We start from the raw sequence: 12,748 nt of genomic DNA on the forward strand, positions 1-12,748 counted from the left end.
GATCCGACTCTACGAGTACCTACCCACTAAACTTTTGGTGGACAAAACTCACTCCAATGCAGCAAATCAAAATAGCTTGTACTACTACGGTACTACCTTCATCCCGGGAAAGGTCCTTCTAGAATAGAAGTTACTCCAATTGTGAATACAATCATATATTTACTAATAATCAAGCTTATTTCATTTCTTAAGCTTCCATAATCCCATATTTCATAATGATAATTTACTCTTCATTTTATTTCATAATAATAGTTATGTCAAGAAAGACAGAAAATGGTGATTCACACAATCATATATTTTATTCTCATCCATTCAATTCTACATATTCTTCAAATAACATTCAAACAACTATATTAACAAGATAAAATCTTCAGAATAACAAAATAAAATCTCACAGCATATATATGCTTCACAAATTGATTATGTAAATTATTGATACATAATAGAGAACTTTGAACTCCTTTATTTTTGTCTGATCTGAGCATAGTTACTTGTTCTGCTACCTTTCTTCAACAAATATGCAAATGGTTCAACTGAAGAGATGCTTATACAAACTTTTCCTGTGGAAATTACAAAGTGATCAAAGCATGTACTTGAGTTTGAGTGAAATAAAATAAACAATGAAGGGTAGATTGGAAAAGAGAAAAGAAAAGGTTACCTGCAAACCTCTAAGCCACACTTGAAATTTAGTTGCATTCAACACTATAAACACATATATTGTGTCAATTATGTTGTTCAGGAACAAGACATATTTATGCCTCCAATGCCGGCTAAGAGACAATGATCCCCAGAGTCCCCAAAATCCTGTGATAAATCCCAATGCCACACTCAAATAAAGTGGTTTTTTATCTTCTTCACTACTTTCTTCATGTGTTTCTGGTTTTTGATGGGCAACTTCTTCATTTCCTGGACATTTTTTGTCAAGTGGTTTCCCACAAAGATTAACATTCCCTTCATAACTTGAAGCATCAAAACCCTGTAACTGCGTGCCCATTGGAATTCTTCCAGAAAGGTTATTATCAGACAAATTCAACATGGAAAGGCGATAAATTTGAGCTAGAGAAGGAGGAATTGAACCAGAGAAATGGTTTCTTGACAAGTCGAGAAATTCAAGTGATGTTAACCTTCCAATCTTTGAAGTAATTTCTCCGGTGAAATTGTTGCTTGATAAATTTAATGACACCAATCCTATCAAGTCTCCTATTTCTTCTGGAAGGACTCCTTTCAATTGATTGCTTGATAGATCAATACTCCTCAGAATGAGTTGATTATTCTTGAATAGTCGTTCTTCACCTTTCCACATCAACAATGCAATCAAATCAAAGCTGCCAGCATAGGTTCCACCTACACTTGCGAATAATAAACGAGATACTCCGGTACTAGTTATCGAAACATTTTGAGACATTGCGAAAAAATCCTTCAAGCATTTAAATAATTGTCCCGATATATTGTTTTCTGAGAGATCCAACAATTGAATGTTTGTTAAGTAACAAAGACTCTGCGAAAGACTTCCATAGAATCTGTTCTTTCGTAAGCTTAACATTTGCAATTGTTGTCCTAACCAATACGGTATTGGTCCAGATAATCTATTATCTCCAAGATCTAGCATGATCAGGTTAGTGCAATTCTTCAAGGAGATGGGCAACTTCCCTGTTAATCTATTGTGGCGCAATATTAATCCCTTAAGTTTAGAAAATGATCCCATTGAGGATGGAACTTCACCATACAAAGTATTGTCACTCAAATCTAGAAATGTCAATGCTTTCAAATGACTCCAACAATCAGGGAGCTGTGTGGATAATTGATTGTTTGATAGATCTAATAGGAGCAAATTATCAATTGTAGCGTTAGTACATAACAACAAACGAATTTCTGAAAATTTGTTTTTTGACAACCGTAGCAATGCTGCACTTCGAAAAAATGGAGGGATTGAACCTTCAAATTGATTTGAGTCCAAAAATACTTGACAATATGGTTGAAATCTTATGGGTAAATTTGGAATTGTGCCAATGAGATTGTTGTATGAAATATTCATGATCTCTATATTTGTTGTTTGAGTCCAAAACCACACTGGACCTACATCTGAAATTTCAGCATTAGAAATGTCTAAGCTTATAAGTTGTTTTTGACTCTCCAACCATTTTGGAAAACTAGGCCCTATAATTAAAGAACTTAAAAATACGACACGCAATTGAAAAGGTGGTACCCAATTTTCACTGAATTTCAGAGTCAATGAATTAGAACTCAAGCTTAATAACGTCAACATGGACACGTTGACAAAATGAGAATCAGTGACAACACCATGTAAATTATTGAATTCCAAGCGCAGACTCTCTAATTTACACGGGAATGTATAATTATTTACTGTCCCGTTTAATAGATTGTAAGCTAAGTCGAAAGTTTCTAAAGATGAGAACCCTGACATGTCAGGTACCGTGCCAATAATTTGGTTTCTAGACAAATCTAATTCTTGCAGTGAGTACTTGACACACCCAACAGACATATTATGAAGTATCACTGAAAGATCTTCACTCAACTTGTTGTTTGACAGGTCTAGTGACTTTAATGAACATAGGTTACCAAATGAATATGGAATTCCACCTTCCAAAGAGTTGGATTGAAATGTCAAAGACTCCAATTTAGATGGAAGATATCCAACACCATCTAGCACCTTCCCACTTAACAGATTAATTGAGAGGTCAATTGTTATTAGTGATGGGAATATTGAAAGGTCTGGAAATGTGCCAGTAATTTTGTTGTAACATAAATCCAATTCTTGCAGCGAGTATCTAGCACAACCAGACAATTTGAGAAGAATTGTTGAAATGTCTTCATTCAAATTGTTTCTTTCAAGGTACAGTGATTGTAAGCTACATATGTCACTAAAGAATTCCACACTAGTTCCACCCTGTTGTTCATTACCAGTCAAGTCAAGCCGTTTAAGAGGATTTCTGATGTTTCCAGAATTATATGGAATGATGCTTTTCAAGATGTTAAAGCTAAGATCAAGCTCAGTTAAGTTGGAGGTGGCATTGAACACCCATTCAAATATTTTGGATGATGAGAAGGTATTATATGAAAGATCAAGGATTGTAAGAGAAGTAGAAAAATTCAATAGTGAAGGGGACAGAGAATGAAGGTAAAGATCAGAAAGACCATAATCAGATAACTTCAATTTTTGTATTTTTGGAAGCTTAGCAATCATTTGCAGCCAAACATGAGAAGAATTGAGATTGGGTAAGCCACTAAAGTCAAGATGGGTTAAAAGAGTGAGATTAGAAAGCCACTCACCTCCAACATTGAGATAACTGTGTCCAAGATGAAGCTCCTGTAAATTTGAAAAGTTTCCAAGTTGATGAGGAATGGTTCCAACCAGATTGTTGAAACTAAGATCAAGGTACTGCAAATGAGAGAGATTTCCAAGTTGATGAGGGATTGTACCCTCAAAGAAATTGTCTGAAAGATCAAGATATTGCAAGTGTGAAAGACGAGCAAGATCATTTGGAACTCTTCCACCATTAAATGAAGATTGGAGGTCAAGGTATCTCAAGTTGCTTAGAGAACCAAATAATTGTTGGAAAATACTGTTTGAAAAATAACTCCAACTGAGGTTCAAATACTTTAGATGTTGCAGCTCCATCAATGATGCGTTGATCTCACCTTGAAAAGAACCAAACTGATGGCCATTTAGATCCAGCCTTTCAACATGGCCAGTTTGATTGCTACAGCCGATTCCTTCCCATGAACAGCAACCATAATTGTTACTATCCCAAGTAGGCAAACGCATAGTTTCATCCAACACCATGCTTGCCTTCAACTCAAGGAGAGCATGTCTCTCGTTCTCTATGCAACCACCAGAAAGAGAAGCATCAGCAACAGCTCCAGAATAGTTGGAGAAAAGAAGGTTGAACTGCAACAAAACAAATATTAACTTGAGAATACATGAAACACTACTCATCATTATTTTCATATCTTTTCTCTCTGCCAAAGTAATAAAAACTCAAATTGTTAATAATGCAGTGCGAGGACAAACATGATGACACACTGACTTCTAACTCCAACTCTTCCGTGTGACTAGAGTTTCCAATAATCAGCACAACCTTTTTTTACTGTTATGGACGGCACAACCATTTTTTTATTCTTCTTGAGATGACCACATTATTATTTGATAATAACACTTCCTTTGATAAACTACCACATATTGTTTACTAAAAAACTCTATATATATTTTTTTTTAAATTTGGTATCCGGCTTTAGGACCGACTAATTAATCCCGGGGACCAATCCCAACGTCCAATAGCAAAGTAGAAAGGCATCCAGCCAATTATCCTGACAATTTTTTTTCTTTTCTAGCTGTGTGTTTTTACCTTGTTTGGGCATTAAATTTCTACGGTTTGAATTTCCTGCAGTTGAAAATACTACAGTAAAAGTGCAGTAATACATTTTCTAGTCATGTATACTTTGGTACCCATTTGTACTCTGGACGTTTTCTTATTCTATTTGTGTATATAATATTATATTTTCTATTAAAGAAAAGTATAGTCGGCTATTTGATTTTGTTTTTTGTGATATTGCTTTTCTATTTGTCCTTTTGTATATGAAGTACATCGATTGTATACAAATTACTTAGCGAGTTAGGGGTACCTAGAAACGTCTAGTACAGAATAGGTTAATATAATAATTATAATTTATATAGCCAACTTTGAATATACATTCTTTATAAGTTTTATGATTAACTTATACACAAAAGTATATGCATGTAATGTATACTAATTTGAATTATGATTGGATTGATTTTAAGTATGGACCCTAAAAAATCAACTCAATGTGATTGGATTGATTGCCCAAGAATTGCTCCCACTTGGAATCTAACTTGAGTTCTCCCGGGCGATTCGTCTTAGGGAAAGCTCACTAATCACTTAAGCTAAATATCTTGGTTACTTGATGGAGAGACTTAATTAATAATTAGTCCTTTTAAAATCCAGTGCCAATGTGGACATGTCATTCGCTATTTTCATAATTAGAGAGCAACAGAACTGTGAGCACGGGAGAATTATTGAACACATCAGGCCAACTCTAGATGTTTGGCATAGACTTTAAGAAAAGAAATATTTGAAGAATGTACTAACTTTATGGATTGGCTTTTTGATAATTTTTTTTTAAAAGGAACTTTTTCAAAAGAAAACTAACACTATTTTGTTTCGAAATTGATTCAGATCCAATCCGATTTTGTTTTGATTATTCCGATTATTTCGAAAACTAAACTCTTTTGATTCGAAATTGATTTGTCGTCGATTGATTGATTCTGTTTTCAATTGAATTGTATTTTGATGTTAATTGAAGCTGAATTGTCGATTGATTGATTCAATTCATTGAAATCAGTTCTTTGTTTCTTACTGCATCTCTATGTAACCAACGCCTTTTTCAGCTTTAGCTCCAAAATAGTTGGTCGATAAAACCACATTCTTCACAAGTGACCAATCCAAATTTCTCAGTTCACTACCAAATTTCTCTTTTATCCCAAGTCAAAACTTGTTTTTCTTTCCTATGTTGCTTTTCTATTTCTAGTTTAATACTTGTACAGCTAACTCTAAATATAAGGTTGTTTAATACCATAAGTTCAGTTTTTGGTTTTTCAATTTTAGATTTTAATTCAATCTCGAAGTGATTAGACCGGTTGATGAACACCACGAAATTAACATGAACGGGTAGCAGCTGTTTACTTTTGGTGTTAAAGCTTAAAACTGATTGAAGAAATATTACCACAAATAATAAATGAAATGTCAGCGCCGAAGGTTCAGAGAAAGATATGCAAGTTAGCCTTTAAAAATAATACAATAAAATGGAGACGAAGCATCAAACTCAACAAGTTAGAATAATTAAATGTTAAAAGGAAAACAGAAAAGCTACATATCATATCACAAATTGTTGAAGACCAAAAAAACACTATCCTGAGGATTGCAAGGTAATGAACTATATAGAGTTATAAAAAATCAACTTCTCTTGATCATTGATCACAAATAACTAACTTATTATCACTACTTACTAGTTATTAATTAACTTCACAACATATGATATAAATTTTCATTATTTAAATTATTGATACATAACATACAACTTTGAACTTATTTATACTTTGTCTGATCAGAGCACAACAGCTACTTGTTCACCGACATTTCTTCAACAAAGTTGCAGATGGTTCAACTGGAGAGGCTTAAACAAACCTTTCCTGTGGAAAGAATAAATTAATCAATGGAAATGCATGAGTTTGAGTGAAGTAAAATACACAAAAATAAATGAAAGGTAATACAATTTTTAAGCTATTCATATGCCTTCATAAACAGTTAATTTTTATTATTCTTTTTAAACTTACATTTTCAGTAAAATGCTTCAAATCTTTAGTCATCCTCAAATCTAAATAATTCTACACAAATATTTTTAGAAACAAAACTTATCAAAGAAGGTCTATAATTTTTATGTAGCAGTTTTATTGTAAGCTCAAGCTTAACTTATTTAAGAAAAAAGCAATAAACAAATTGAGATCATGAAATTGTGAAGCTGTATATTTGTAATTCATGGTTTATGTGGTTAATCATTTGACAACAGTATAAAAAGGAAAGAATAAAAGAGGGGGAAGAAAAGGTTACCAGTAAGCCTCTAAGCCACCTTTGAAATTTAGTTGCATTCAACACATACATTGTGTCAATTATGTTGTTCAAGAACAAGACATATTTATGTCTCCAATTCCGGCTAAGAAACAATGATCCCCAGAGTCCCCAAAATCCTGTGATAAATCCCAATGTCACACTCAAATAAAGTGGTTTTTTATCATCTTCATTACTTTCTTCATGTGTTTCTGGTTTCTGATGTACAACTTCTTCATCTCCTGGACATTTTTTGTCAAGTGGTTTCCCACAAAGATCAACATTCCCTTCATAACTTGATGCTTCAAAACTCTGCAACTGTGTGCCAATTGGAATTCTTCCAGAGAGGTTGTTATAGGACAGATTCAACATGGAGAGACGATCAATGTGAGCTAGAGAAGGAGGAATTGGACCAAAGAAATAGTTTCTTGACAGGTCAAGAGAATCAAGTGATGTTAACCTTCCAATCTTTGAAGTAATTTCTCCACTCAAATTGTTGCTTGATAAATTCAATGACACCAATTCAATCAAGTTTCCTATTTCTTCTGGGATGTCCCCTGTCAATTGATTGCTTGAAAGATCAATGCTCCTCAAAATGAGCTTATTATTCTTGAATAGTCGATCTTCACCTTTCCACATCAAAAATGCAATCAAATCGAAGCTTCTGCCAAGGAAATATACAGATCTACCTTCAACATAAGCTAAATCTGAGTCTATGGTACTAGTTAAGGAAACATTATGAGACATTGCAGAAAAATTCTTTAAGCATTTGAAAATTCGTCCCGATAGATTGTTTTCTGAGAGATCCAACAACTGAATGTCTGTTAAGTAACAAAGACTCGGTGGAAGACTTCCAGAGAGTTGGTTCCTTCGTAAGCTTAACATTTGCAATTGTTGTCCTAACCAATACGGTATTGGTCCAGATAATCCATTATCTCCAAGATCTAGCATGACCAGGTTAGTGCAATTTTTCAAGGAGATGGGCAACTTCCCTGCTAAGCTATTGTTGCGCAATATTAATACCTTAAGTTTAGATAATGATCCCATTGAGGATGGAACTTCACCAAACAAAGTATTGTCACTCAAATCTAGAAATGTCAATTCTTTAAAATGACTCCAACAATCAGGGAGCTGCGTGGATAATTGATTCTTTGATAGATCCAATAGGAGAACGTTATTAATTGTAGTGTTTGTACATAACAACAAACGAATTTCTGAAAATTTGTTTTTCGACAACCCTAAATATCTTGCACTTTGAAAAAATGGAGGGATTGAACCTTCAAACTGATTTGAATCTAGATTTACTCGACAACCTTCAGAAAATCTTATGGGCAAATTTGGAATTGTGCCAATGATATTATTGTATGATATATTCACCAAAGTTGTATATGTTGCTTGATTCCAAAACAACACTGGAACTACATCTGAGATTCCAGAATTAGAAATGTCCACCTCTTGAAGATGTTTTTGACTATGCAGCCATTTTGGAAAACAAGGCCCTAAAATACAAGAACTTAAATATATGGTAGACAATTGAAAAGGAGGAAGCCAATTTTCACTGAATTTCAGAGCCAAAGAATTGTGACTCAAGTCTAAATCCATTAACATGAACATGTTGTCAAAATGAGAGTCACTGATCACACCTTTCAGATTATTGGAATCCAAATACAAACCCTCTAATTTATAGGGGAATGTAGAATTGTTTAGTATGCTCCCATTTAATAGGTTGTCAGATAGGAACAAGTTTTTTAAAGATGAGAACCCTGACATGTTAGGTATCGTACCTGTAATTTGATTTGCATCCAAGTTCAAATTTTGCAACGAGTACTTGGCACACCCAACAGACATATTATGAAGTATCACTGAAAGATCTTCACTCAACTTGTTGTTTGACAGGTGTAGTGACTTTAATGAACATAGGTTACCAAATGAATATGGAATTCCACCTTCCAAAGAGTTGGATTGAAATGCCAAAGACTCCAATTTAGATGGAAGAAATCTGACACCATCTAGCACCTTACCACTTAACAGATTACTTGAGAGGTCAATTGTTATTAGTGATGGGAATATTGAAAGGTCTGGAAATGTGCCAGTAATTTTGTTGTAAGATAAATCCAATTCTTGCAGCGAGTATCTAGCACAACCAGACAATTTGAGAAGAATTGTTGAAATTTCTTCATTCAAATTGTTATAATTAAGGTTCAATGACTGTAAGGTACATATGTCTCTAATTGATTCTAGAATTCCACCATGTAGTTCATTACCAGACAAGTCAAGTCTTTCAAGAGGATTTCTGATGTTATCAAAATTATATGCAATGGTGCCTTTGAAGTTGTTACCGCTAAGATCAAGCTCAGTTAAGTTGGGGGTGGCATTAAAAACCCATTCAAATATTTTGGATGATGAGAAGGTATTAGATGAAAGATCAAGGATTGTAAGAGAAGTAGAAAAATTCAATAGTGAAGGGGACAGAGAATGAAGGTAAAGATCAGAAAGATCACATTGAGATAGCTTCAATTCTTGTATTTTTGGAAGCTTAGCAATCATTTGCAGCCAGACATGAGAAGAATTGATATTGGATAAGCCACTCAAGTCAAGATGGGTTAAAAGAGTGAGATTAGAAAGCCACTCACCTACAACATTGAGCTGATTGTATCCAAGATTAAGCTCCTGTAAATTTGAAAGGCTTCCAAGTTGATGAGGAATGGTTCCACCCAGATTGTTGTCACTAAGATCAAGGTACTGCAAATGAGAGAGATTTCCAAGTTGATGAGGGATTGTACCCTTGAGTTCATTCGATGAAAGATCAAGATATTGCAAGTGCGAAAGATGAGCAAGATCATTTGGAATTTTACCCCCGTTAAATGAAGATTGGAGGTCAAGGTATCTCAAGTTGCTTAGAGAACCAAAAAAATCTGGGAAAATACTGTTTGAAAAATAATTCGACCTGAGGTTCAAATACTTTAAATGCTGCAACTCCATCAATGATGTGTTGATCGTACCTAGAAAATGACCAAACTGATAGCCATTTAGATCAAGCATTTCAACATGTCCAGTTTGATTGCTACAGACGATTCCTTGCCATGTACAACAGTCAGTACTCTTACTGTCCCAAGTAGGCAAACGCAGAGTGTCATCCAACACCAGGCTTGCCTTCAACTCAAGCAGAGCATGTCTCTCTTTCTCTATGCAACCAACAGAAACAGAAGGAACATGTTTTGAATCAGCAACAGCTCCAGAATTGTTGGAGAAAAGAATGTTGAACTGCAACAAAACAAATATTAACTTGAGAATACATGAAACAGTACTCATCATCGTCATCTTCATATCTTTTCTCTCTGCCAAAGTAATAAAAACTCAAATTATTATTACTTTTTCTCACATTCAGAAACGAAATGCTAATGGGAAGATATAACTAGCTACTAGCTAGAGTAAGACAAAATGCAAAGACTTGACTTTATGAGTAATGTGGAATATATTATGTGGTGCCCATTTTTGCAAACTTATATTTACAATAATAGTTTTGCAAACTTGTTTCTGGTTTTGGGGGAAAAACAGTTCAGGACAATTTTGCATTTTCATTTTGCATTTGAAAGGGTCTTAAGGAACGAAGGTATTTGTATTAAGGACACATGCTAAAAAATTGAGATTCTCTATATTTTGTCTCTTCAATTTTTTCCTTCGGTCATTTTTGTCTATTTTACTTCTAATATAATAAAAAAAATTGACTAATTCTAATATAATAAAATTGATTACTACCAAATTTATTAAAAGATAGGATCCGTTTACACCAGGTGTCAAACTTTAATTTAACATCAAATCTTAACCGTCTATTTTTTTAATCAAATGATAATAATAGTTTCCTATATTAATTGATGACACGCTGACTTCTAACACCAACTCTTCTGTGTGACTATAGTTTCCAATAATCAGCACAACCTTTTTTTACTGTTATGGACGGCACAACCATTTTTTTATACTTCTTGAGATGACGACATTATTATTTGATAATAACACTTCCTTTGATAAACTACCACATATTGTTTACTAAAAAACTCTATATATTTTTTTTTAAACTTGGTATTCGGCTCTAGGTAGGACCGACTAATCTCAGGGGACCAATCCCAACGTCCAATAAAAAAGTAGAAAGGCATCCAGCCAATTATACCGACAATTACTTTTTCTTTTCTAGCTGTGTGTTTTTACCTTGTTTGAGCGTTAAATTTCTACGGTTTGGATTTCCTGCAATTGAAAATACTGCAGGAAAAGTGCAATAATACATTTTCTAGTCATGTATACTTTGAGATTGAGATCTACTGCATTTCCCTTTGGGATTGGTACCCATTTGTACTCTGGACGTTTTCTTATTTTATTCGTGTATATAATATTATATTTTCTATTAAAGAAAAGTATAGTCGGCTATTTGATTTTGTTTTTTGTGATATTGCTTTTCTATTTGTCCTTTTGTATATGATGTACATCAATTGTATACAAATTACTTAGCGAGTTAGGGGGTACCTAGAAACGTCTAGTACAGAATAGGTTAATAACTTAATATAATAATTATAATTTATATAGCTAACTTTGAATATACCTTCTTTATAAGTTTTGTGATTAACTTATACACAAAATTATATGCATGTAATGTATACTAATTTGAATTATGATTGGATTGATTTTAAGTATTGTTGTGAATTCGGATTGAATCACACCAATAAAATAATTGATGTGTGAAGTAAATAACGATTAAGCAATCAAACTTGTTCTCCGATTACAATGAAATTCACCACAAGAGTTACAAGATTTAGAGTTTTTCCTAAATCTACCCTAAGCCCGAATTTCTTCCCGTGACCAAGAAATTCAATATGAAAGTGTTTCCCAAGGTGATAGAATGTTTCCCTAACCCTAGAGTCTTCCCAAGATGATCTCTCTTAACCCTAGCATTTTTGTTAGCCTTTGAAACCCTAAAATCCCCTTAAAAAAGTCAGAAAACGCATAACATATATATAGGCTCGCAGGCACTACGCCTGGGCGCAGCCTCCCACGCCTGAGCGTGAGCAGGCAGAGTTCATCCCAGTTTTTCACGCCTGGGCGTGAGCGGACAGAATCTACCAAAACATGATTTTCTGATTTTTACATTATTTCAAGGCAATATTCAACAAGTATGGACCCCAAAAAATCAACTCAATGTGATGACATAAATTCTTGGATTGATTGGCCAAGAATTGCTCCCACTAGGAATCCAACTTGGGTTCTCCCAAGCGATTCGTCCTAGGGAAAAGCTCACTAATCACTTGAGCTAAATATCTTGGTTACTTGATGGAGAGACTTAATTAATAATTAGTCATTTTCATAAGTAGAGAGCAGCAGAACTGAGCACGGGAGAATTATTGAACACATCAGGCCAACTCTAGATGTTTGGCATAGACTTTAAGAAAAGAAATATTTGAAGAATGTACTAACTTTATGGATTGGCTTTTTGATAATTTTTTTTGAAAAGGAACTTTTTCAAAAGAAAACTAATTATCAGGCTTTTGATAATTGAAGACAGCCATAGTTGAAATTCTAGGTTGGTTTTGAAGAACAACAAACTAAAAAGAAAAAGAAAACTAGCCTGATATTCTGGCATCAGATTCCAGTATTCTTCCAACAATTCTTCCAATTTTGGAGATCCTGGTTAAGGATCTACATAAGTGAACATATAAGTAGTACGATCAAGAGGACCCGATCCTGCTGGAAATGCCTGTGATAATTTCAGTGAAAATTCTTAAAAATAAAAATTGATTAATTGATCTAGTAACAAAAATTACCTCCCAAAAATATTGTGCTTTTGAATCTCCAACTTTCTTTACGGTTGAACTGCTGAATATCACATCACTAATGGAGTTATTTTCAAAGCCACGTGCGCAGGTTCCAACAACAAGGCAAACACCATCCGGCTTCCTACCACGTCTTATCTGTAAAATCAAATTAGCATAAATACAAACCTATCTGATGTCCTAGATAAAGACATTCCTACGCAACTCGAACTCTCTCACAAAGATAAAAAGAAAAGGAGGAAATAGAAACGGAAACCTATGCCTATATTGTATGTCATGAACCAC

At 34.0% G+C, this 12,748-nt stretch overlaps 2 protein-coding genes across 2 annotated transcripts; both read right to left on the reverse strand.

Annotated features, from left to right (window-relative positions):
• Positions 1-265: 265 nt before the first annotated feature.
• On the reverse strand, positions 266-4,077 carry LOC123920076 (receptor-like protein EIX2). The gene is made up of 2 exons (XM_045972208.1): positions 659-4,077; positions 266-560 (listed from the first exon to the last, which is right to left on the reverse strand). The coding sequence occupies exons 1-2, from the start codon at positions 3,968-3,970 to the stop codon at positions 546-548; spliced, it is 3,327 nt and encodes a 1,108-aa protein (XP_045828164.1). The 5' UTR covers positions 3,971-4,077; the 3' UTR covers positions 266-545.
• A 1,988-nt stretch (positions 4,078-6,065) lies between these two features.
• LOC123920073 (receptor-like protein EIX2) lies at positions 6,066-9,995 on the reverse strand. Its single transcript, XM_045972204.1, has one exon. The coding sequence runs from the start codon at positions 9,969-9,971 to the stop codon at positions 6,543-6,545; it is 3,429 nt and encodes a 1,142-aa protein (XP_045828160.1). The 5' UTR covers positions 9,972-9,995; the 3' UTR covers positions 6,066-6,542.
• Positions 9,996-12,748: the final 2,753 nt, after the last annotated feature.

The sequence above is a fragment of the Trifolium pratense genome, linkage group LG4 (genome assembly GCF_020283565.1).
Source record: "Trifolium pratense cultivar HEN17-A07 linkage group LG4, ARS_RC_1.1, whole genome shotgun sequence".
Taxonomy (NCBI): Eukaryota; Viridiplantae; Streptophyta; class Magnoliopsida; order Fabales; family Fabaceae; genus Trifolium; species Trifolium pratense.